General features: G+C 39.5%; 1 protein-coding gene across 1 annotated transcript in view; it reads left to right on the forward strand.

The window, feature by feature from the left end:
• The window catches only part of CHIC2 (cysteine rich hydrophobic domain 2), a 29,835-nt gene extending 22,636 nt beyond the window's left edge, over nucleotides 1-7,199 (forward strand). The window contains exon 6 of the mRNA XM_017804855.1: nucleotides 36-7,199. Within this exon, the coding sequence (XP_017660344.1) occupies nucleotides 36-86 (51 nt within the window). The 3' untranslated portion in view covers nucleotides 87-7,199. The remainder of the gene's footprint in view (nucleotides 1-35) is intronic.
• The last annotated feature ends 20,424 nt before the right edge of the window (nucleotides 7,200-27,623 follow it).

Raw genomic sequence — 27,623 nt, forward strand, 5'->3', positions numbered from 1 at the left:
CATCTTTAATATATATTTGTTTTCTTTCTATACAGGTCATCCTTATAGAATTTTTACCAAAGACACCAATTTTTCGACCAGATTAGCATTTGATTTATTTATAGAGACTTATTCAAGTATGTTGTCTTTCCAATGGTGCCTTGCTTGGTGCTCTCCTGGTAGTGACATAGCATTGGTTCTACAGAGTCTTGTGGTGTTTTCATTCTTTTTTTTTTTGTTTCATTGGTTGTTTTTTTGGTTTTGTTTTTTTTATAAGAACATGTTCTAAGTGCATTTAGTCAAACTCTGCTGATTTCACACAGGTGTTAATTACTACTTAAGTTATTTTTACTTTTGCTACTTCTGTTTATTAACGTATCTTGATTTTCAAAGAGTCTTTTATATGTGTGCGCGCGCGTGTGTACATATATATATATTACCATAAATACACAGCTGAAAATTATATACAAGTGAACAGGTATTTTTTTATCCCAATATGACACAACTGATTGACTGTACATTGTGTAAGTCCTTTTAGTTATTCATTTACATGCTGAAGTTCCTTCTAAGATATTCCTAAACTTCTGTCAGTGACTAGTCAATTGTAAATATTTTTATTTCTTCTTGGGATATTGGCTAGTCTCTTCCAGCAAAAGGAGATAAAGTTCTTTTTGAAACTGTGCTTTTTGGAACCCAAATGCCATTGCATTAGTAGAAATCTCTGTGCTTTTCATGAAGAAGTCTTGTCAGCTGGTTCTGAAAAAGTTCGGCTTTGAAAGTTAAAAAGAAGCAGCAAAGTGGAATTATTTTGCTTGGATTAGAAGACTCACTGAGAGAATTGCATGCATCTGGTTAGTAGAACTCAAGATCACAAAAATGTATTAGTATTGCATTTTATAATGTACGTGTTTTAATTCAGTCTAATGCCATGTATCAGCTTTATTCCTACTGTTTACCAGAACCTGTACACAGGAGTGCAGAAGGACTTGTTTTACTAAAACTTATTGTCCAAGAGGACCTTTCAGGGTTTTTTTCGTTTATTTTAAAACTACATAAGCAGAAAAAGTTATTGAAGTATTCTTGAGCAGTAGAGTTCTAGATGCAGAGGCCATTTAATAATCAAAACAGGGTACACTGGGCAACAGCGGGATTTTAAATGTGTTAGACAGTTATTTATTGCACCCTTTTCTTTTGCTCATTTTGGTTTACAAAGCTTATTTTCTGTGCAAGTATAAGACTTTTTTTAACTGGATATACGATGTATGCTTGGGTCAGGCCGGTTGTGTTTTGTTTGTTATGCTTATACCATAGTTGTTCATATCTTCACAAAAGGTTTTGGGTTTTTTTAATTGCAACTCTCATATTTCAGAATTTGCTCTAGATACATAAAATTACTGTACATGAACACTGATGTAAGTTAAGAACATGTTCCTTGTACAGTTGTGGTAGCAAGCAATAATGTGAATATATGAAAAAACAGATATACTCTGCTTAATATTTGTATGAATGAAAAGTTGATACCACTACAAGAATAGTCTTCTCTTTTTAATCTTTTAAATACAGGTACCTTGATGCTGTGAACTATTTTTCTATGTCTTCAAGATATTTATTCTCTGTAAAATATTCTCTAGTGAGTATTATATTCCTGAATTGTTCATAGTAGGAGTGATCTAGAAAGTTTTAAGTTTTCTTAAATCTAAGCCTTCTGTATCTGTTCCCAAAACTCGTCCTTTGCTCAGCTTTCATCTGTGGATTCCTGCTGTTCACTTTGAAAATAGCTCAGCTATGCTTTTCATACGAGCCTACAAGTGTGTTTCTTTGACATGACAGAACGTGATTTTTAATTAACAAATCCCAATTTCGTGCTTCCTCGGTCTTCTGGGTGCCACAATGGTCTCTCTCCAAAGTAAATGTTTATAATTTTCTAAAAATCAATTTCAACCTGTTCTTTAATATGAATCTGGGTCTGCAGCGCTCCTCCTCTTGCCCAGAAGTATTAATTATAACCTCAAACTAGTTTTTAGCCTGTAAGGGAGGCCAGAAACATAACATTGATGGCAGCTGAGACTGGGGAGATTGGAGGTCCAGAGGAGAGGTTGAAATGGAACGCAGGTCATAACTGGTGATAAATTCTGATAACCAGAAATATATATTGATTTCTTTAAGTGTCGATTTTCAATAAAATGAATATTGAATCACATGAAGTCTAGATTTTATCGAGATTTTCCGTTGACTGTACAGATAATTTGTGTCATGGATGCAGTTTTCCACTGGTGTGGAAACCTATCCTTCCACATAGTGTGGAGGGATAGGTTGGATAGGGCTTGCGATACGTTAATAGTAACACCACATTCAGCGTGAGCTGTTTGCCTTAGTTTGCTACCCAAACTTTCCATGCTACATTCTGTGACACCACAGATACCTTGCCAGCAGCACCCAAACCCACTGACAGTAAAGCTACTTTAGGCACAACAAGTGCTGAAACCAGAACAGTGAATAGAGTGTGGCTTATGAGTTTACAAAGAGTATCTCATTAGTAAAGCTTCCACATAAGTGGTAGTGCTGGTTAAATTCTTGCCTACTTTTAGGTGCATCAGCAGTCATGGGCTTGGTTAGCAGGCATTTCTGTGTTTTAACTATGACTTTCTCTTAAAGAACTCTAGTGCAGAGGTCCAGAGTAGAGCTCGGAGCAATTAAAAAGTTAAATCCCTTAGTAAGGAGGCCAGACTAATTCCTTCTAAAAGTATTTCCGATATTGTATTAAAACATTGACTCTGACCTAAAATACAATCAGGAAACTTGAGAAACTGCATATACAGAGAGATGAGTTTTATCTCAAAGGTGTTATTCTCCTGAAGAGGTAATACACTCACCTAGTAAGAATGTTATAAAACATTCTGATACAATCCCTTTCAATTCATTAATTACAGTTATGGAAATTGAACATGGCAGGAACTTTAATCACCTGTTTAATGCCTGTGGCAGTTGTCAGGATTTTCCTTTGATGTTGCTTCTGAAATACGAAATCTATTTACTTTGTGTGCTAGTGAGAAGACATACGTTACCTTTTTGTCTATTTGGCAAAGAAAGAAGTTGCATAGTTTGAACAGACCAAAAGCTGTAGTAGGACTTCCAGGACACAGCCTACACTTTGCTAAAATAAATATTACATTGTACTAACTTGTTCAGCTTCTTGCAAGTCAGAAATTCCTACAAATAATCTTATCTATTTGAAATTTCCTTTAACAGTAGGAGTTGATATTAATCATTTAGCAAATGATGTTCATTATGCCTGTTTCACCTTTAGCCTGAAAAACTAATGGTGAAGGCATCAATGACTCCCTGTGAAAGCTGATAATTATTTTTAGATATAGTGGCCTTTAACTGGTGAATAAAGATTTTTTTCTGTAGTATAATAGAAATAAATTCTTTTTAATCTTTTAGTGATAGATAGAAATAAGTCCTGAGGGAGAAAGTCTTTCTGTCTGACCCTACATAAATAATTCTGTAGAGCTCATCTATTGTTAAATAGCTCTGATTTGAAGTTTATACTGGGATTGGCAAATTTTACCAGAAATGAAAATGTTTGTGGAGATAGGCTACAGGAAGTCAAGTAAATTTTTTGTAATAGCTCAGTAAGGGTAATTTTAATAAACTATTTATGCAAATCCAAAATTTCCCAATATCTAAATATCCAAAATGATACTTAAACTGAAGTAGAATAGATTGTAAAAACTTTTTACAGTACTTAGATGTAAATTATAATCTCTAAACGAATTTGTTAAATAGTATTTTTTTTGTAACTCTCAAGACCATGGTGTTTAAATGCTCTATCTCTCATATACAGGCTTACTTAAAAGTCGGTTTTAATTTTTTTTTTCTAAAAGTCATTATTTAGCCCTGAAGATTGTAGGGAAGAGCTTTAAAATGCAATTTGTAACTGCTTAGAAGCCAGAAGGAAAGGAAAAAGAACTTTTCTTTATTCCTTTCCCCAAAGTCTTAGTTTTAAATTGGTCCCCTTGTTTTGGAGCCCTAGCTTATGGTTTTTGAGCAGCTGGCAATAATGCAAAGTGTCCACCAAAAAAACCCATTTCAATTCTGAACAGTTTAAAGAGATCACTTTAATTAAGAGGCAAAAGATATGTTAAGCAAAGAAAATCCCTGGTTCTTTTAAGTTCTCCCAGCACTGCTACTGAGTAATTAAAAGAAGAATCGTGATGACCCTAAAATCCAGATGATTTTGTGTAAAGGAAATGCTCAATTAGAGAGGTCTCAGAGCTGCAAATGTCTTGGATTCATAGTAGCAATTTATTAAGGGTAAGTGACGCTGGCTAGTTTTGTATCCGTGACTAAAATCATTTACGTTGCTCTTCAGCAACTTTGTTTACGAAAAGAAAGCATTTCAGAAATAAGATCTGTATTCATCACTGCTAATTTGCTGTAATTTCTGTGCTTTTCCCTGAAGCCACATTGCATTTCCGTCACAAACAGCTAAGTGTATGATCGTTATAATGCCTTTAATAGCCATATTGTAGGTAGAAATAATTAACTTCTCAGGGACTAATAGGAAATATGAAAATGGACTTAATGAGCTGAATGCCTATCTGCATGAAGGCTTACTTTGCAAACATCACTCTAGAAACCTGATTGTAATATGCATGACCATTATGAATGTTATCAATATACAGTTATGAGAGCTTCTTTTACCCTGTATTATTAGGCTGCTGAATGTCAAAGTATGTTGGATAAGGATAAATGAAGGTTTTTTCCTGATTTCGATGGAGTGATTATTTCTAATGGTGCTACCTTCTTAATTCCTGTGTTTATTCTTTGTAAAGTTCTCTTTGAATAGGCCGGGTGAAACAGGGGATACTGACGTAATGAGAAAATAGTATCGTTCTTCTTAAGGAAGAGAAAAAATTTGAAGGGGAGACGTAGTCTAGAAGCAAAAAAATTTCACTGCTGGAAACATGCATTTATTCTTCATTAGTTACAGATATTCATTTGTGTTGTTTTGTTGGTTACAGAATTTTGCTGTTCATTAATTTTTGAACTTTCATCTTTTTGCACACTGTTTCAGTCGGTGTGGGCTGAATTAGAGACTATTTTTTAAAATTTAAGAACATCTGAATCCTTGCATGAAACTTCATTTGTTGACACTTGTACTGGTGTGTGTATCTCTACCACATGACACTGGGGTAATATATATCCTTTATAAACTACATTTTACTGTTTTCATGGAAGTTGTCCTTTTAAAAAAGAATTCTGCTTTGTTTAGCTCATTAATATTTCATTACGATTTATTTTCTTGAAAAAGGATTCATAAATGCTTGGCTCTTCAGAATACAACAGACCATTAGGAACAATTTAGTGAGGCAAAAGATGAAACATAGGAATTAGGAGAAGCAACACCCAAAAGCTTGAGTTTGGAGATTAGGTTTGGAGTTCTCTGAGTATGATGGAAAATAGTTTTGAACTGAATGAAATGGTATTGAATAATGCAAGTTAAGTAAAAGCTAGCAGACCATTTCAGTAATTAGGTAGACTGTGTTAACTTCTATTTTTTTATTTTAATAAGTGTGTTATTAATTTATTTTAGTTATGCTCTAGTCGATAGACAATTCTGCTATTATACAGAATAATAATGCGGAAGGTAAGCTTCTTTTTAAACTCAGTGTCTCTTCATTTAAAATAGCCAGACCAAAACGGAATTGCTGATGAGAGCTGCACAGTAACTGCAGAACAGGCTTTTCCTAAGCTGGAGCCTGTAATGCATGGCTAATTGTTTCCAAAGAAAATTCTTGACTTGTCCAGACAGCTCCTGTCATGTGACAGTATATCTAAGGCCTACAAGTAGGATCCAGTTAGTACAATTTAAGTTCGTGTGAGTAAGAGAGACTTCTGTAGTTAGTTGTAGCTTTTATGGAGAAGGGAACCATTGACAAATACTCACTTTTTGAAAGCAAATAGTAGATTTTATGATGTTTATTGAAACATGCTTTTTTTGTTGCTGTTTTCTCCTAATTTATAACTTCTTCATTGAAAGTTACTTTGCCTTGTGTTGAAAACTAGACTTAGTAGTCAGCTGAAGATTTTTTTTTTTTTGTTACAGTGTTTTACATTTGTGAATCCATTTTTTAAGTCACATTTAGAATTTTTTCAAAAAGTCAGGTATCCTGATGCAATATAATTGATATTTTTAGTGGCTCTGTGTTTAAATTGATTTCACTGTACTGATGTAAACATCTAATTCATCCACTCCAAGTGTTTATCTCTGATCCTTTTGTGCTTGCAACAGGCTTCCTGACTTGTTAGGATATGCAGTGTACCTACTGGTTAATATTGTCAATGAACAGTTTGGTTCAGTGAGATAACAAGGAATACAGAGTAGTTCTTGATTTGAAAAGTGTAACTTAGATTCTTGTTTTCATAAAGGATGGAGTATGGCAATCAGAGTAGCAAAGTAATTCCAAACATAAATTTGAAAGAGAATAGTAAGCTGCAAAACGGTGCCTAAATGTTGTGTGCTAAATTAGACCTGTGTAATTCAAGTTGCTTTAAAAAAATTGGCAGAGAATTGCATCAGATTGTGTGCACTTAGGAAAAACCTGTAAAATGTATAAAACCGTAATGGTAAATAAGTCAGTGAAAGGGTGTTGCCTTTCAAGAGGGCAAACTTAAACCCCAGTATTCTGGAGTTAAAAATCCAGTTATGTTAAAAATCCATTTCAGGCAGAAATTATGTAAGCAATAATTTAACCTAGAACTGGATATTAAAGAAGCTGCTATTTACAGAGAGACTTGATGTTAATTTTGCCTGTTGGGCATCTCTCCTCTCATAAAGAGTTTAGAAAGATAGGGTTGCTGTGATTTCCGCTGTTGTAACATTCCTCTTCAAATATTTTAAGTCTGGGTGAGAGACTGAAAGCTTACAAGACAGTACTGTGTTCACAGGGTGCATTGCTTTGGGAGGAGAAGATAGGAAGAAAAGGACTTTTTTTAAGGCTGCACAATTGTATATATGCGTATTTAAGAGTATTTAACCATGTCTGCTAAATTACTGAAGTTAATCTATTGTTGAATTATAGAATATTATTTAATGCATCAGCATTGTTTTTTCCTGACTTGACCCAGAATTGGAATGGACTCCAGTATAAATTTTTTTTAAAGCATTTCTTAAGTTGTATGTATTATAAACTAATAAAATAATTGTTAACGTATCTACTAAGCCTTGGTGTTTTTCATCTGTGTTGGGAGGGGGAGTGGTAGAGAGTAGAAGAAAAAGACAGAAAAAGCTGAAAAACTCTGGCATATGATTTAACGATCTCCTCTTGTTTCCAGTTGATAGTCTAAATTGGCAGGAGGGGGGAAGAGAGAACAGTTTTGGATAATTTAGGTGACAATATATGCGACTTCAGGACTGGAGTTACCAAATTACAAGCATTGCTTGCCTTAACTGTTTCAAACTGGTTTTTCATTAAGTTTGCATTTGGAATTCTTCAAGCTTTTCAAGCCCTAATGATAGTAGGATTTATTATATGTGCTATCATTCTGATTGAATGGTGATGTTGAAGCTGTTTGTACACTTTTTTATATATACACTAATGCTCTCAAACAAGATATGCTTTTCATCTAATTGAGGCAGACACCACCTGTTCAGAAAGGAATCAATCCCATCAGTGCAATTCACATATTTTTAAGATTATCGGATATGAAATGCTGGTTAACCTGAACCTTATGAACAAAAACTAACGCTGCGCTCTCCACTGTGCTGAGGACGGCCTTGGCTCTCATCAGTCAGCCTCTTTTTCTTGCACGAAACATTTTACAGCTCTTTGGTTACCCTAGTATGGAAATCTTGACACCTTTTTTATAATGTGTGTGTGCATAATGTCTATAACATATATGGGGGGGGTGGTGTTAAACGTGCACATGTCCCCAAAGTGTGGGTGGGGAGGGGTGCTCCCTCCCGGTGCTGTGAAGCATTCCGGGTGTTGTAATGTGGGCTTGCAAAGCGGTATGATACAATGTTGCTGAGCAGAAAAGCGCACGATAGATTTAATGTAGCCAATTGTGTACTTTTGAAAAAAAGAGTAACTGTTCAGTGTGAGTTAATTTTGGATTTTTTCAGCATCTCTCTTTTAGGCTTTGTGCTGCATTCTTCTGGACAAATGCGTATTCCATGTGGGCCACTGTTCTGCTAAATGCTCTCAGTTCTCCTTTTGCAATCAAGATTATGTTGCTAAGGAGATTTTGCTTTTATTGGTGCCATTGATTTGTGTTAATACGTTTTGAATACCTCTCGGTATTCTTCCGCAGACAAGGCCAAAAGAAAAACTTCCCTGAGTTTCCCGATTTACATCACAAATGGAGCGGTGGTGTAATGAAGCCGATATAAAGTGGGCAGTTGAAAGGGAACCAAAGAAGGGCACTCAAGTGAGAAATGAAGAAATGTGCCGAGAGCGGTCTGCGGGCCGCCTCCGGCCCAGCTGCGGGAGCGGGAGCGGGCCAGGCCCGGCGCCGGGGCAGGGGGACAGCCCGCGCCTCCGGCCGCCCGGACCACCCACTCGCCGCGCCCCGGCCCGCGGATTACCCGTCGCGGGGGCACGGCCCGGCCCCGCCCGGCTCCCCGCGGCCGCAGGCGCGGGGAAGCGGCGGGAGAGCGAGCTCTGTGGAGCTGCGGGAGCGCGGCCTTGGCCTCTGCAGCGCTGCCCTCACCGCCCGCCCCTGCCGTGCCCTCCGGGCCGGGCCCCTCGAGTGGTGCCCCGGCTCCCCGCGGCTTTCGGATGGGGCACAAAGGGGCAGAGGGACCCGCTTTATCGAGGCACCGCTGTAGCCAGGCTGTGCTGAGTCTGCGCTCCGCCGCGCTGGCTTTGTGGTGCCCTCGGCGAGGGGCTGGTCGGGCTGTCTAGGCACTGCTTTATCCCTCTGAACGTGCCTGCCCTTTAAAAACAAACAGACCAACGCTACCACTCCAAAAAAGCAACCCCACCAAACAAATAAGCAAAACAACCCTCGAACTGAACCTAACAGTTTAAAATAAAAGTACTAAAGAAACCCCAACCTCTAACCTTGTGTTCATGATTGCTCCACTGAAGGCAAGCCCCAGGAGGACATCAGGCCTCCTGCCTTCATGGACAGGGACAAGGACCTCCCTTGCTCTCTCTGGCTCTTCCACATTAAATCAATGAGCTCCTAAAAGACTCAAAGGCCTGGTACTTCTTTTATATGAAAAGATTATTCAGAGAACATTCACACCAAAAAGCCAAAGAGTGTTCCCATGTTCCAGGGTTTGCTGTCACAGAGATCTGCCTGCAGTGTTCAAAACCCCTGCCCCCTGCTTTGCTTTGGGATGGCACAAAGAGGGCCTGTGTCTGTGTCCACAAACAAGGTAAAGGAGCAATGTATGTACTTGCAAAGCACAGGAGTGGTTGCACTGCAGTTATTCAGAGATGAAGACTTCTGTTGTGCAGCCCCCCAGGTGACGTAGGAAGCAGTTGGAGCCCTGTGCCATGTGCTGGTGAATGAGCTGGGATGGTGACTGGTTTCAGGCACCTTGTTTAGGTTTTGGTGACCCAAAGTCATAGCATGACATGACTTCTGATCCAAAGGAGCAAATGTGGTTTATATATGGAAGTGCTCTACCTTTTGCATCGGAAGTAGCAGTCTCCTTTATGTTGTATATTGCTTGCTGCAAAAACGTCCCATTGCATTTATGTAGGCTCAGCTTGCTTCTTTGCATTGGTCAAGCCAGAGGTCATTGTTCTTAGGCTATTGATCGTATTATATGTAGAATAAACTTTATGTCTTCTGCTCTTGCTCTCTGCAATATTAAGACTCTGCCAGAAGGATGGGAACTCAGGCTTGCTGAAAGGGTGGGAGGAGTAGAAGAACTCAACCTCTTTACTCATTTTTGAGGGGACCTCTGGAGGACTCCATGTTAAGTGACTTTTTCCTATTTGTGCACCTTCGAAGATCTGGATCTTGAGTAATTGTTTAATAAAATGAGAGAAATGCATAAGGATAGCTTATGAATGATGTGAAGATCATTTTAGCAGTGGGTCTTAGGATTTTATGCCATTCTGTTTTAATTTCACAGTTCTAAGTGAAATCCTTCATCGTGTTTCAAGAGAGTGTGCCAAAACACATCTTTTAATTTGTTGTTTCATACATTTTCCAATACACTCTGTGAAAAGGTTCTGGTTTTATATGAGATAATGAGTTTTGAGGTTAATGAGGATAAGGCCCAGAATTCCTACTGTATTGTGTGCCTTTAGTATACAGTAGAAATAAATTGAGAAGCAGACAGTGTTTTAAAATCCTCTTTCATTTAGGCATTTTGTTTAGCATTCAGAACACAGCCACATTACATGATTAGCTGATTTTAATGACTGTCCTCTAATCAGATAAATGGAAGTACGTGGAGAACCTAAAAAGATAATATTTGTGGAGACAGTCTGTTTACATTGTTACACCTCAGCTAAGAGGATACTTGGCATGTATGATGCAGCTAAGAGAAGAATGTGGAAGGCCGAAGAAACCTTGAAGACAATTGGATCCAGCCTATTCTTTCTCTCCCCACAATGCAAGCTCTGATGACTTGGTATTTTAATTAATGTCAACCCTTACCATCAGCGCTCATGGGAACAATCATTAAACCAACACAAAAACATTTTAAATGGCTGGCAACCTACCAGATACTGAGCTAAGCATTCCCATGGTGGAGTGGATGGTTTCATAGCCAATTCTGCACTGGATTAAATAAGTACTCTAATAGTACTGGCTAGAAAGGCTATTATTTTCATACTAAACAATGCAGTATGGTTTCTAAGTTCTATTTTAAAATGTTTTCATACTTACTTCCCAACACTAGTATCAATGTTATTTATATGGATGTGGTTGATACTTTGTTGTTACTAAAACTTGTTTTTTCTTATTCTTCCCATTCTTTTTTCTTTGTTTGTTTCCTTGCTGCTAAACCAAAACCATATATATTTTTTTTTCTCCCAGATAATGCACATGATCAGACACAGCCTAAACCAAAATTGGTTTCCAATGTAGCTTAAAAACTGCTATCCAAGTGAATTTTAAAATTGGACAAGTAATACATTTTTTTGTATTATGTTACTTTTGCACGGTAGGATCTGGGTCATGTCTCTAAGTACCTAGTAGGTACTCTGTTGTCCTTACCGCTGCAATGTTTGCTTGCCAAGTGTACTGAGTAGCCTGATCTTTCTTATTCCTCGAAGGAGTCTTTCCCTCCTCCCATCTTCTGTGTTTGCTGTTTGCTCAAATTGTTTAAACATGGAGCTCAATGACAGGCTATTAGCGCTGACCGGAGCCACACATAATGTGGCCACATGTTGTGTAAGCTTCACAACTTGTCTGCTAATTTGCCTCAGGCCTGACCTGAAGTACCCTTACTAGTCTAGCTCTTAGCCCTTCCCCAGCAGAGACAGACACTCATACTAACTCTTATGACACATTGTTGACATCTTTGGTTCGGGGCCAAATCCTACCTCCCTTTCTGCCTAAGGTTGTGCCATGGCAGTCAGTGAATCTGCCTGAGGAAGAGAAGAGGACAGAGCCAGCTGTGCTGTAAGGATGGGGATGAGGATGAGAACTCTTCCTCTTCTGGTGCAACCCATCAGGAGTTAAAGCCTGTGCTTGAAGCGCATTGGACAGGCAGTGCAAGAGGAGCTGCCCTGCTCTGCCCCTGGTTGCGTGAATCCCACTGGTGGATCCCTGGGGAAAATAGAGTTTCCGTAGAAAGTCCACAAGCTCCGAGGAAGTCACGTGGCAGGGAAGCCCAGGCTGGCAAGCAGAGAGTGCACTCTGTTTCATTCTTGTCATTAGGCTCTCTGATGCCACTGTGATGGGTACAAAAAGGGGGGATATTTTAGTCAAGTGGGAAAACAAAAAGAGCAGCCTGTTTAGGAAGAAAATGAGGATAATGAAATACATACTGAGGAGCTCAAAGAATGTACTTGTATAAATAAACCTAGAAGGATCCAAGCCAAAAGTGAAAAGATCAATGCAGATGTGTGGCACTGGTATCCAAAAAGGAAATTAATTGGAGAGATGGATTACAGATGATGAGCTACATTGATTGGGAAGAGGGGTGTGTGGTAGATTAGGCAATAGGATTGATGGGTTGATACAGTTGATCAAGAGAATGGAAATATATAGAGGAAACCTTAAAAAGGCATTGGAAGCCCCAGCAACAGTGTATAAACAGCATTAAAAAAGACTGTAAAGCTAAGAACAGACTAGAAAGTGGAATATGAAAGTTTTGTGAGGGTGAAATTTAGGAGAACATGAAATAGTAAAGTTTAGTGAAAATGAGTAAATTTTGAGCAAGGGAAGACAAACAGCAGAGAAGGAAAAAGAGGAAATTCAAAAGACCTGGAGGGAAAAGAGTTAGAAGTGAAAAGGGGAGAGTTTTGTACATTAAAATCACAGGGGGAAAAACTGAAATGGTACAGAGAAAAGAGGAGGGGAAAGGAGCGGGAGAAGTGTACCTGCAATGTACAGGCTGGGTTCATCTCTTTAGAAATACCTTTAAACCTTCTGAAAGGTGCACAGCTTTGGAAACTGCAAACCCCAAGATCACCAGCTCTGTTTTAGGTTGGGAATATCCTTACCGTTCCCATTGCACTTTCTTATTCATGCGATTTTTAAGTCATAGGAAGAACTCTTGCCCGATTTTATTCTTCTTTCTGCATCTTGTCACTCTGAAATGCTTCCAATATTCAGTCCTCTGTGTATCTCAGAGACTGAGACCCACAACATGCTCTTTTCAGATTCTTGTTCAGCTTTTCCTCATTCACAACCTGAATTTCCTGACATAGTGAGATATGAGTAGCGGGGGGAGGCTGCATTTTACCCTCAATAAGCTGCTGCAAACATCTTTTCCCATTAAACTGTGATTTTTTTTTCCTGAAGATGAAGGGTTGTTTTCAAAAGCACTGTCATGATCTAAGGGGGTTTTATTTTGCCCCTTCAATTCAGTTTATGACCCATATTATGAATGTAGGCTGTAAAACCTTCAGTTGTTACAATGTCCAGAAAGTTTCTGGCAAAGTCATCATCTGTTCCATAAAGGTGAAATTTGCTGCAGACAGATTAATAGAGTTTTTCTAGCTGAGGCATATAATTAGACCAGCAGAATTTTCATGCAAATTCCTCCCTTAGGAATAATGAACAAATATACAGATTTCAGCATGCCATGCCAGACCATGGGCTTAGGACAGATGTTCAAAGGATCTATAAAAAATTGAAGGCAGGCATCTAAAAACAATTTAAAGTTGATGTAGCCAAGTCTGTGACAAAGATCTTGTCTTTCCTTGAAATGCCTGTACGAAGTGCGCAGTGCTCTAATTTACATAGCAAATAGGTGATCTTATTTATATAATAAAGCTTAAAAGTTTGAATTAGGAAAGTAAGCTTGTTTTCCTGTGTGCTGTACAAATACGTATGCTAGAGATGGACCTTATTTCAAAGAATGTGCAAGTAGTTAAACAAAAGAAGCAAATAGAAAAGCTGAATACAAGCAAAATATCTGATTAGTTCCCTCAGAAATAATGGTGCTTCCTCATCATTTCCCCTTACTCATTTGAGCTGTGTCAAAGCTAGCCCTGCCTGTCACTGCTAATGCATACCAAGCATCCTCTGTCACCCACACAGCAAGGATTTAGTTGGGGGGGAGGTGTGTGTTAATCAACAGGATTCTTCTGTGCTTTTTTTTTCCCTTCTGAGAAGCAATTGTCTTTCTCAGGTCTGGTATGAATAAAAAAAAATAGTAAAACCAGCATAGCTGACACAAAAAAACTCAAGACACTTTGGTGTTCTTCCCAAAATACAAGGCATCTCATCCTTGAAAAGTTTTGCTTCTGTCTAGTGGCATATAGATGTCTTGCTTTTCCCCATTCAGGTTAGTTGAATGTTAAAACTGATTTTCAAAGATCCTCTTTCTTTTGCCCTAGTCAGCAGAGAACTGACTCAGCATCCCAACAACAATGCATTTAGAGCAGGCATTAGTTTTGAAAATGTTGTTTCAACTCTGTGAGAGACCATGGCAACAAAGATAGGATGAAGACCTTTGAAGAAGCCTCTGAATACTATTTAGAAAAAGGAGAATGGATAGGAAAACAGAGGGAAAGAGAGTAGGATTCATTTGCTTCTTAGTGATGCTACCATTTTGAGGGGCAGTACTAATTCCTATAATAGATTTCACTCCTGGGCAAAGAATGCTACCAAATAGCCCTGAATGAGTGCCACTTCCCATTGAGATAAAACTGAGGGTTTTTTTCCCCTGTGTTTGTTTTGACAAGTAGATTCTTTTGCTTTATCTCTCTTAAACAAGAGAAGTTTTAAGGCTTAAAGATTTGAGCCCTCTGAGAAATCAAAACTTCAGTCTTTGAGATTGCGCTAAGTATATTTACTCAAGATTTATGACAAATCCCACAGAAGTAAAGAGAATGCTTAATACAATTCAAATAGGCTGGAACTTACCATCTAAATAAGGACTAATCTACTGCCTGCCTGTGCTTCCCTAGGAAGGGACACCACCACTCCCAGTGTAAAACAAAAGAGGACTTTAGGGAAATAGAAAGTCTGAAAATCCTCATAGTCTATTCATGGGTTGTCTCCTTTTAACTGACATTTCAAAAGTTATGCCCGCTCATGACAAATGCACTTTTCAGGTTTTGGAAGTTTCATTCTTTTTATGATTTTTAGTCCATGCTAAGAAAATCCTATAATACTTTATCTTGCTCTAGCTATAAACATGGAAGAATTTTGATCAAAGGAGACTATTTTAACAGCTGTCTTTCAAGGCAACATGTGCAGCTCTCTTGGCAGCTTCAGCTAGTAAGGTTTGAAGAAAACAGAAGTCTTTGAAAAGTCTTTGCATGTTTGAGGTGTCAAAAATATTGAATATATTGCCTTTGCTTGGTGCTTTCCGGGATCTCAAAGCCATGGTCAGGCAATAAAAAAGCTCTGCAGCAGGAACCCTTAATTTAGTTTAAAGAGATCTGAATGATTGTTTCTGTGGTTTGGGGTTTTTTTGGGGTGGCTTTTTTCCCCCATAATCTGCTTTATCCAGATATTTGTCATCAGAAATAGAATTTTATTTTCTTGAATAAATATGGTCTGGGATTAGTTATAGAAGAAAAGGAGGGACTGTTGCTCTTTTTGCCAAAATAGAGAAGAGGCACTCCCCTCCCATTACCTTTTCACAGCCAGGGAAATGAACACTTCCATTATGCTGGACAATGTGGAGCAGAAGTAGCAGGTGGTGACTGCTACTAATCAGGAAGTTAAGTAATAGCCATACTTGAGCACTTTCTAAAGGATTACCGTTTATGGGAAGATTTGTCCCCTATCTGGGCACCCCTGGAAAGAAAACAGAGTGAGAAAGATGAAAAGATGCCTATTAGTTACAGATTTTCCATCCTCTCCCCAGCTCCACACACATACACACACTGCCTGCCGCTCTCCCTTTACTGCCCCAACCTGTTCAAACGACTCCAGCAGACAACTGGTAAACCCGTAAGAACAGATCCTGCACTTAATCCTGCCTCTGCTCCTCCATTCCTGCTTAAGAAAAGCCATCCTTTCCCCCTGCACACTGGCTGGTGTGCCTGCAAGCTGTTGCTTGGCTGATCTAAAGGAACATGATTCACCTGGGATAGGCTTATAAATCGAAGTCCTCTACTTTTAACAGCACTTATTGGCAGGGAAGGAAAAGGAAACTATTATTGCCATTTTTACTCTAGGAATTACTAATTTACTGTCTGACAGATGCCCACAAAGTGGCCTAGATTTGCCAAAGAGAGGTAATCCTATGTCACAAACCCTTCTCCATAAGGTATCGCAATGCTAATTCTCCAACATGAGGAAATCACAGAATGGTTTGGGTTGGAAGGGACCTTCAAAAGGCCTCTGTTCTATCCCTTGTGCCATAGACAGGGACATCTCTCACTAGACCATATTGTTCAAAGCCCTATTCAACATGATTTTGAACAGTTCCAGTGATGGGGCACCCACAATTTTTCTGGGTGACCTGTTCCAGTGTCTCACCACCCTTATTGGAAACAATTTCTTCCTTGATTCCAGTATAAATCTACCTTCTTTCAGACTGGTCCCACTGATTAGCAAATCTTATTGGCTTCATTGTTGAAGACAGGAGAAATTTTCCAAATCTTCAAGTAGGTCACAGTGAGTGACATTGTTACAAATCTCTAGTTTTAATGTCTTACACTTTTGTCTGTTCTTATGTCAGCAGTGACATGTCACCCAGGCATACAGATGCAAAAGTAAACCAAATTTGATATACAAATCCAAGCTCCAGAACTGCAGAATGTATGAGTGTAGTGGGTTGACCCTGGCCAGATAACCAGGTACCCACTAAAGCTGCTCTCTCACTCTCCCTCTGCAACTGGACAGAGGAGAGAGAAAAAAAAATCTAAGAATTCATGAGTTGAGATAAGAGTTGGGAGAGGTCAGTGACTGATTACCTTCACGGGCAAAACAAGACTCAAAGTGAGGATATTACTTATATTTATTGCTAACAGGATAAGAGCTAAAGAATGAGAAATAAAACAGTCTTAAAAACACCTTCCCTCCCTCTCCTTCCTTCCACGTTCTCCCTCCTCCCCTCAAGCAGTGCAGGGGGACGGGGAATGGGGGTTGCGGTCAGTTGTTGTTTCTGCCACTGCTCAGGGAGAGGAGTCCTTCCCCTGCTCCCATGGGGTCCCTCCCACAGGAGACAGTCCTTGATGGACATCTCCAGTGTGAGTCCATCCCTTGGGCAACAGCTCTTCCAAAACTGCTGTCCCGTGGGTCACTCCTCCATGGGGTGCAGTCCTTCATGAATGAGCTGTACTGATGTGGGTCCCCCACAGGGGCCACAAGTCCTACTCGGGAAAAACCTGCTCTGGCATGGGCTTCCCTCTCCATGGCCTGCAGGTCTCCAGCAGGACCCTGCTCCACCTTGGGCCTCCCACGGGGTCACAGTCTCCTTCATGCATCCACCTGCTCCAGCATGGGCTCCTCCATGGGCTGCAGGTGGGTCTCTGCACCCTGATGGTCCTCCACAGGCTGCAGGGGCCTCAGCTCCAGAGCCTGGAGCACTTCCTCCCCCTCCTTCTGCACTGACCTTGGTGTTTACATTGTTATTCCCATGTTCTTGCTCCACTCTTCCCTGGCTGGAATTTTTTCTGCGCAAAAATCTTTTGTTCTTAAATATGTGATCACAGAGGTGTTACTATTACTTCTAATTGGCTCGGCTTTGGCCAGCAGCAGGAAGTCCGTCCTGGAGCCGGCTGGCATTGGCTCCATGGGACAGGGGAAGCTTCTGGCAGCTTGTAACAGAAGCCACCCCTGTAGCCCCCCTGCTACCAAAACCCAGCCACAGAAAACCACTACAATGAGCCTCTTCAGCCTGCTAGCATCTCACAGGTTGCCCTCAGAACCCAGAGGGGATTAGGAACCCAAGTAGGGACCCAGCAGCTGTCCCATGAAGTTCACTGCTTTTCATGCAGGGAGGAGAGTAAGTGACAGAGTTATCCAGCACCGCCCCACATCTTGCCAAGATTACATATATTTTGTGTGCCTTCTTGAATTTGTCCGCAGATCAAAACTACCTCAGCAGTGGTTTGGTGGTTTGTTTTTTTTTTTGTTTCATTTTTGTGTGTGTTGTGTTTTGGTTTGGGTTTTTGTGGAGGTTTTGGTTTTTTGTGGTTTTGTTTGTTTGTTTGTTTGGGTTTTGTTTGTTTTTGTTGTTTGTTTGGTTTGGTTTTGTGTTTTGTTTTGTTTTGATTTTTGGGGTTTTTTGAGGGGGGAGTGTGGTCTAAAAGACTGTGCTAAGTGGGGCTGACATTTTAAAATTTTTGGATCAATACAGGGCATGTCATTCTTTTACAGTATGAACTTCAGATTTTCAGGTCTCCCCTCTGGACTGATATGATTAATACAAATTACTTATGACCCCTGGACCTTGCTATACTGCCAGCATGTCCTGGAAGCATGAAAGAATATCCTAAAGAACACCAAGTATAGAGCCCTCTGAATTTGCCGCAACTCCCCCAGGACAAAACCTTCTTTTAAATACAGTTTGTTCTAGCCATTTCAGTACCACTGTTCGCTTTCTTATCTGTTGACATGGAGGCTTAGCTTCCTCAGAACATTTTTGTCTGAAAGATCATTATTTTCTTTTCCAAGCATCCCATGAACAGACCAATTGTACTTCATCAATTTTAAATTTTGACCATCTGCCAATTGCTTTCAAATCTAAAGCCAATCAAAATTCAAGGAGATTCAGAAAACAGTGAAAGAGGAGCACATCCACTTCAAAAAGGTTACCCAACTGTTTGTTGTTGTTGTTTCATTTTGTCTCAGACTTTATAATGATGGCTTTCAGCATTTTTGCTCTGTTTATGTGTCCTTGTTTAAAAGTCAGGGCTGTGCCTGCCCTTCCCCAGGCTGCAGACACACAAGTGGGCTGCTGTGCAGTTCATCATTCACATTCGAGCCTCTGCTCACTCAGAAGTCTGGTGAATAATTGCCAAGAAAGACGCCTTCCACATTTATGTGGAGGGACTTCGCTTTCACAGCTGCTGTTTATCGTAAATAACATGGCTTGGAAACATCATACAATGTCTGTGGCTTTTTATGGGCATCTAGTTTTGCTTGTTTTAACAGACTACAGGTAAGCTTGGTAGTTACAGATATTTCATGAGTAAGACTCTAACCTAGCTGTATGTCAGGGAAATAATAAATACTCTTAGTACCTAGAATAACCAAGGTCCAATGTTACTTAGCTTCTCAGGACTGAAATAATTTGTGCTGTAACACCTCTGGCATCAGTAGGATCCCGGAAGGATGAGTTTGCTGAAGTTTTCTTCTAAAAATTAGAAAATTCTACACATATATGAAACTATGTAAAAACCTATTGCTGCACCTCAGATTTTTTTACTGACCACAGGGTCTATATCTTCTGAGGCCATCACCTGCATGAGCAGGCTTGCCGACCTTCTTGGTCATCAGGAAACCTTCTACCAGCAGGAGGCAGGGGCAGACGGCTTCCTGCTTTACAGGGACACCCTGATTTCTGTTCTCTCCCATTTTGGCATCCTACTGAGAAGCTGAAAAATGAGTGCTTCCCTGTGATGACTTGTGCTTATTTTTCATTATCCAAACTAAGACAAAAACATTTCACATGAGCTGCTTTGATATTTTCAAACCAGCTAGTCTTTGTAGTTTTGATTACTTTGTTATATACCAAGTATTTCTGTGCTATTCACTTGAGACTGAAAACTTTAGAAAAATACTGGGTTTTGAAGGTTTGAAGAGTGACTTTCTTTCTCCTATCAGCAATAGGAATGGTTATAATGTATTTTGTCTGTAATGGAAAAACAAACAGTAAAAAGTTATTGTTACTCATGTAAATGCAAGACAGGCTTTTTCCATATTCTTCATGTTAAATAAAAGAGTTTGGCAACAGATGGAAGACTAACATTACTAGCAGTTTAATAACGAACAGTACAGAAAATGAATGCTGCCATTGCTATGGTAGTTGAAGGTGAGAACAAAGCCTTATGGTGTTTCTTCTTGGGGCCCTAGAAAATAAAAAGTAACAAAGGCAAATGGGTTCATTCTGTGCCCGGTATGCTTGAGTATTGGCAAGGCAAAAGAAAGGCTAGGAGATAGTATCAACTATGTTAAGTCAGGTTTTGTACACTGAAGGCATGCATGCATGCTGAAAGAGTGGAATCAAAGCAGAAAATTACTTTTCAGAAATTGGCTTAAGCCATAAGACTCCATCTGTGTCCTTAACGAGAGGAAAGAAGAGCCACAACCCACTGCTTTTCTTCTGCCAAACTTGAAATGAGAAATGTTGCCCAGGTGCCAATGTCTTAGGGAGAATTTCTAGGCTGTGAAACTCAGCCTCAAGAGACAGGAGATGAACTCAAGCTGCAAGGAAGAGTCTATGTCTCAGAGAGGGCTGAATTGCAACCATATTTCTCTCTCAGATGTTACCAGGGTGTTGTCTTCAGCTTCTCTGCAGTCAGTGCTGCTCAGGTACTCCTAATTCTCCCTTTACAATGTGTTACATTATTTTCTGCAGGAACTATGATGTCCAGCTCAGGAATTTAAGTCTGGAAAACATAAGCTGGAAGTTATGAGTGGCGATGAAGAATATAACTTTTGTGGTTCAGGCTGTAAGCAAGGTAGATCTGCTGTGACTGTACATGGTTCGTTTTCTTAAGAAATCAGTCTAACTCTCTTCATGTTTTCTTAGTGGTGAAAAGTTGAAAAGAGAAATTGTGGAAAAGTACAAAATACTTAGGAAAGTGAAGGGCATGTGATTTCAGTTATAGTTTAGTTTGTAGTACTATAAATGAAATATGAATGTTTGCAAAGTACCTACTAAGTAAATATTTCCATATTTAAGCTGATAGTTTGTGGGATGCTGTTTTGAAGTGCTAAGGTGAAAAGATTACTAAATTGTAAAGTGCGTAAGATAGTGACTTATATAGGCCTAAAAAACACCCAGAAGGAGAAATTCTTGTTTGCTTATTTCACTGCTGGGGTTCTGTGCTCTTTTTCTCCCGGGAGAGCTCCTTCCTTTCCCTGTTGCTTGTCTCTCAGGCTGTTGGTAACATCATTAAACACCATAACATAGTTTAGACAGAATAGCCGTGAAGTACCAATTGCAGCAAAAATCACATATGAATCTGTAATGTGCTGGGCAGGGTTCTTGTCTAACTGTAAAGCCAAGCTAAGCAATAAGATATATAGCTTTTAATTTTTAAAAGGACTGTTTTTAATTGATATTCAGTATATCCTTGTTAAATGATGTTTTGCAATATCTACCCTATAAAGGGGATATTATAAATATATTAATATAGTAATTATATGAGAAATCTTAGCCTGCTTTTACTTTTATGTGAAATACAAAATATACTTTCAGATGTGGTTTAGGTAGTTACAAGTATGGCATGTCTGATGGTGATGTACAATGTGGCAAGCTCTCAGTATCCACACATTACAAAAAAAGTGTGAATCCTACACCTACAACCTTAATTGATGGTAAAGTTTGCTAGCCTGCATGGACCACCAGTATCACCTAAAGAAGAAAAAAGGAACAAATGTTTAAATCATTGAGCATCCCACCCACGCTTCTGCCCATTAGTTCCACTCAGCCTGTACTAACACTGCAGTTGTGCATCAGCAGTGTGCTACGACCATCTGGCTAACCTCAGAAAGACATGTGGGCAGCTTATCTTCAAAGATGAATACCGGCTTTTAGCAACAGCACTAACAGCTGTATCAAGCCAAAGAATGGAAAATAGATCTCCTAAGTTCATCTTCTTCTATAAAAGACCAAACGACCTGTGGTTGACAGTGCCATTTTAAATGAAGACACTTGGTCAGATTTGCCTGTATTTTCCCTGTTTCTTTGGAAAATGTGCTATATAGCTAGTTATAGTTAAAGAGCATAAATTATGACATGAATCTGTAGGATATATTAGCAGATGAATATTTTTTCCTTGCTTAGTGGAAGTGAGGAATGTCCTATGGAGATAAAAGATGGGAAAATTACTTATAACAGTTCATATGATCTTTAGCAGTCTCTTCTTAATAAGCACTACATAATTACTGTGAGCTGTTTGAAACTAATTTTGGAGATGTCTCCTTTAACTCTTGCAAGTGTACAACATTTTATAAAAAAATTTGAACAGAGAGGTATTTTTATTTCAAATCAAGACCATTTAGCCCATCCAGCAATGAGAAGTGTTGCATTGTTTCCTGCTTACCTGTTGTGAAACTAATGTGTTCCAGAAAGGATAGACTTACCGGAGCATCTGAATTCCTGCAAGGAGGATGAGGGTGAAGTACTTTTTAATTGTTTTGACTCTACAAATGATGCAAAACCAAGTGCATGGAGGAAAGAGTTGCATATCGGGAAGTGTGCTGCTTCATTCATCACCCTAAGAAAGAATCATGAATCATGCATACAAACTAGATTTGATTCTTTCTGCCTCTTGGCCATGATATTATTTTTCCCCATTCATTTATGTGAAACAGGAAATTACTCGTTGTCTCCCTTAAGAGAGCACCTTCATGTTGTTTGCTTTGTTAAATGATTCTGTAGGAATCACAGAATCGCAGTATGGGTAAAGTTAAGAAGGGACCACAGTGGGTTATGTGGTCCAACCTCCCTGCTCAAGCAGGGTTACCATAGAGCACATTGCATAGGATTGCATCCAGATGGTTCTTGAATATCTCCAGTAAGGGAGACTCCACAACCTCTCTGGGCAATCTGTTCCAGTGTGTGTGGTCACCCACACAGTAAAGAAGTTTTTCCTCATATTCAGGTGGAACTTCCTATGCATCACTTTTTGCCTGTTGCCTCTTGTCCTATTGGTTGGCACCACCAAGAAGAGCCTGGCTTCATCCTCTTGGCACCCTCCCTGTAGATACTTACAGACATTGATGAGGTCCCCTCTGTATTCTCTTCTTGAGGTTCAGCCCTTCTTTGTAAGAGAGATGCTCCTTCAATCACCCTGCTCCCAGTCCCTTAATCATCTTCATCACCTGCTGGACTCACTCCAGGAGCTCCATATCTCTCCTGTACTGAAGAGCCCAGAAATGAACACAACACTCTGGATGTGGCCTCACTAGGCCTCACACCCCATGACTGAAGTCAGGTTCTCTGAGCTTCTGCACTAGGGCAGAATAGAGGGGCAGGATCACCTCTCTCGACCTGGTGGCAATGCTCTTCCTCATGCACCTCAGGGTACTGTAATTCTCCTTATGAAAGAAAAGGTGACTCCATAGTAAGGATGCTGAATGCATACTTACCAGTCACAAAGAATAAGGATCATGCAGAACAGTCATATTTAAAATAAAAGTAAAAATGCTTCTCACTTTTTAAAGGGGAATCCCAGTTATCTGCATGTGTATGACTGCAGTATCATACAGTCCTGAACGAATCAGAGTGTTGTGAGCTCCCAGTGGTTTTACAACTGCTTGGTCAGCCACCCTACAGAAACGTGCATGCAAATGTATGTGGTCTCTGTACAAATAGTATTTCCAGTGACAAACTTAAAAATATATCGTTATATAGGCTAACAGAGTCCCTGCATATAACCAAGAAAAAGAAGATGAATGTTCATAATACTTTGCTAAGTGATTCTTTTCATCTTAACCCATTCCTTTTCTTCTAAGCTCAATTATTAGCCATACACATGGCAACTACAGATATATAACTGTGTGATAGGAAGATAAAGGGCAGGTAGAAAAAATTCCTCTGATCTTTTCTTATCTCCCGTCTGCAGGGTGCCCTGGAAGAAGCAGATGAAATAAACAAAATACACAGATCCACCTCCAGACTGTCTTTCCACAGTCATGACTATCACCAGGCTCTTACTGATGTTTCCCTAAGAAACCATGTCTAGCTCACACATCCCACATTCAGTATCTCTGCTGTGATAATGTACTTTTTTTTTTTAAACTGAGAATACTCTTCCCCACACCTTCAGTAACTAACCACACAGCTTTTTAGACAGATTGTCAAACTGTATACTAACAGCCTTTTAACTCTACACTTTCCTCCAACATCACTTATTCTCCCACCACTCTCAACCCCACTTTGTTATATAAGACCCTCCTTCTCCTTGTTTGCTTTGTAAAGATGCATCAGGAACTGAACCCAGCTGCTTCTTGTTTCAGAGGTAATTGCCAGCATTTCCACAGCTGCTCCAGGGATGGGTTGAGGTTTTAAATGGCTGGTGGCAGGGGTAGTTTTTCTTTCTCTCTTGTGTGCGGTTTCTGATCTCATACACTGATACCTACTGGCAAAGCAATGAGTGCCTCAGTAATGATGTGAAAATGCCTTGGTCCTAAGCACAGCTTCCTTTTCTCAAAAAGCAGGAAGGGATTCATCACACCTGCACCAGAAAAGGTACAGATTAAGGGTCGAGTTTTATTGTGAGATGTATATACTAACTTGTAATCAGACATACATGCTATGTTTGTTCAGAAGGTTGACTTGCAAGTGATTTTAATAATTCAACTTTCTTTAGCAAACTTCTGGTTGCTATGTGGAAATAGAAGAGGCAATTGAACTTTACCTGAATAACACTGGGGAAATGGCTCCCTGATTATCAATATATGCTATGTGGTTTAAGTAGCATAAAATGTGTTGAAGGAACTACATCAAAACTACAAAGACAAGCAGCCCAAAGACTGACTTAAAATTGCATAATTTGGCTTCTAAGTGCATACTTGCTCTGTTGCTGTTTATTTTCTACCTTGTCCTTGCTCAGAAGACTCTAAAAAAAAACTTTAGGCTGTTTAGCATAAACCCTTGTTTCACATCAGAATTTCAGAGACAAAATCTGGTGCTCCCAGAAATGCTTAGTAGTTTTAACTGTATGACTGTTGTTGCTCTTGCACTTATCTTGCTTGTGACAGTGATTTTACCATGGGACTCTGCTGCACTGCTAGAAAGTACATCCCATGCACTAGGGGGAAACCAGGATCCTGTGGATTAAAAGTCAAGACTGTCAATACATATTGACTGCAACAGCAGGATTAAAGCTTCTAAATGATTCTGTATTAGAAATGGCTTGTGCTCTGCAGATTTAGAATATGGGCATATCTGTTATGTGACTCTGTATCCTTGGTCAGCAGAAATCTTGGCCAGGACGAGGGATGCTGCAGAGTATGCAGAGAAGCTTTCCTTATCCAGAACTACGTGTACATCCGCAGCTGCTGTCTTTGTCTGTTTAGTTTTGTAAAAATAAAGATAAGGTTACCTTCATCCGCAGACAGATGAAAGACTTTCCCTGAGTCTTTCATTCTTGAAGTCTAGATCCCAGGGAATTCACAGTGTAAGAGCCATAGTCAGAGGTTTTGAGGGGTCATACAGTGCAGTTAGGGTGCTATCACACCTCAAGGTAAGCTGAATCAACAAAACTACAAGTGTGCCCTGTAGGTGAAGGCTGGTGTCTGCCTGTCCTGCGGCTGGGAAGTGGGAGAACTTCTTTTTCTGTTATTTTGTGAGAACCACGAAGAGCAATGATTCTGTGGTTCACTGGTCTGACATGGGAAGAATTAGCTTTGCACCTTTCTTATTTCACTTCTGGCTTTCTTCTGTCCTGATTACTAAAAAGAAAAAAGCAGGGCGTGTTTGATTATTGGAGTTCAATGTTCCTAAGAGAATGGTATTTGGGTGAATACAGCAGAACTAAGCATGCTCTGAGAAATGGTTTGGTTTGAAGGTGTTAGTGAATCCTAAAGAGTTGCCATGGATCATCTTCTGGAAAACTGATATGCCATTCTCAGTCACAAATAAAAAAGCTTAGAGGAAATCAGAAAGATGCATTAAAAGACCTGCTCACATCCTTTCATGTGTTAACTGAAAGGTGTTTGATATACTCAGTTTTTATGGCATGACAGGATGGAGGTGGCTGTGGGTTTAAATATCACAGCAGAATCAGCTGACCGCTAATTCTACCAGTTTGAAAAATAGACCCTGATAGCAAAATGCAATAAGTTTAGTGAGAAATTCTAATATGGGAAGGTGTTTTTTTTTGGTTGGTTGGTCAGTTGTTTTTTTGTTTTGGTTTGGTTTTGGTTGTTTTGCTTTGTTTTTCCTTTTAAAGTACTTCAGTCTCTTGTCTTGTGGTCTCTGTTTTTCTTTTAATACCTCTGTGTATTGGTTTGCCTGCTTTGGAAAAGAAAAGGGTAAAATGTGTGTTCATACATGTAATTTATCTGAAATAGTGAATAGTAAGAAATACTTCTGTCGACTTCAAGTCATTATTACCAGTTTTCTATGCAAGGACTTCTACGGCCTTAGAAAGGCATACTTTCTTGATTCTCAGTGCCTTGTGACTGTGATGTTTTATTTTCACAATAGAACACAAAATTGGTATTGAACTTCTGATATTTGTTACATTGATGCATTGGTACCGTTTTGTACTGGAAGCTTTTCCAGGAGCTGTGCTTCTGTGTAAACTTAAGCATTTCTGGAAAGGACTCAACTACCTGACTTTTTTTTACATTGATCCAGAAATGGTCTGCCTGGCATTGTGGGCAGGTGCCTTACCATTTATTATTTGAGGAAAAAAGGGAGTATGTACTGCCTGGTTTTAGGATGGCATCTTTTTAACTTTCACATCCCTCAGAGTATTTTTTTTCCTCCCAGTAAGTTGGAACGTAGTCTGGTAGCATCTTAAGTTGTTGTCTGTGAACTTGCTGCTTTGTGATACTTTAACAGATAAAGAAAAATTAATTCCTCAGTAGGTAAATGCGTGTATTCTATGAAGTAAATTTATGAAAGAAATCACTTTCAATTCTAGATCATTTAAATGTAACTTATGTATTTAAGTTGGTACAAACCAGTGGAAATTTCATTGCTGTATATATGTATATATCTAGGTCACAGCATAATGTAGCACTTAAGTTTCCCTTCTAGCTGATGATTTTTAAAGACTCCAGATAGTTTAAAGTCTTAAAATTACTTTTCAAACTATGCATTAATGGTCTTGTTTTATACTCTTTGAAACTTTACCCAAGGAGTGTCAATACTGTGAAAAACATGATTATATATTAATCTTACCTATAAGCCCAGGGTAAAGTAAATCCACGGGGATATCTAGTATCTTGTCATCTGCTGTTCATGCATTGGTGTGAATCACACCGCTTGAAGTAAAAGGCTTCTTTTCTCCTGACATATGCAAATTCACCACTAGGGAGAAAATAGAATTAATCTCCAATATCAAAACATGAGTAGATGAACTCTGAAGCATGGTGTGCATTTGTCTAGTAAGTAATTCTTAGGTAAATGCCTATTTGGGAATAGTGCAGAAAATGGCCCTTTAAAAAAACTACAGACTGAGTAAATGTACTCAGATTCTCCTGTTTTCGAAATAAATTACTTCCATATGTGTTCTACCACTTCTAGGTGGACCTCCTGAAGCTATTCCAGTATAATTCACTTCCAACTTATATAATACAGTAAAAATATCTCATCTGCTAGTATATGTCCAAACTGACCCAGAATTGCACATTCAGGACCACTTTATAAGGAAAACTTGGTTGAGCAAAGAGAAACAGATGTTTCCTGCCTAGTAGCATGAAGTGAGTTAGTGTGTTGGAAAGCCAGCTGAAGTTAGTGGAAGGAGATCCAGGATTGCAGTTGCTATGATATTCTCTCCAAGCAGCTTCAGGGCTAAAGATTTTGATTTTCAGCAGCTTTAGAAGGGGGCCAGCATCCCTTTAAGATGCAATTGCAAAAGAAGAATGCAAAAGGGGAGATGAGGATTACTAGGTCAGGAATCAGCAACAAGTGGTTGTGTGTATATGGGGTTTTGGCCTCAGCTACTGTCAGTCCTTGGGGACTCACCGGATGGTGACATGGGCTCTTGGGTGCTTCAAGCACAGTGGCTCAGGTGCCTGTGCTGTTGGGATACTGTGTTGTGGTGGCTTATCAGCTGCCAATACCTAAGTGAACTTACTTTAGGCTGCCTTATGTGTCTCTCCCTGATTGGAAGCATTCTGAGAGTCCTTGACACTCCAGACTAAGGCATTTTGTAAGAACCTAAGGGTGGTGGTGGGGTGTGTGT

This window comes from Lepidothrix coronata, unplaced genomic scaffold (genome assembly GCF_001604755.1).
Source record: "Lepidothrix coronata isolate B3197 unplaced genomic scaffold, Lepidothrix_coronata-1.0 Scaffold0, whole genome shotgun sequence".
In the NCBI taxonomy this organism is placed as follows: Eukaryota; Metazoa; Chordata; class Aves; order Passeriformes; family Pipridae; genus Lepidothrix; species Lepidothrix coronata.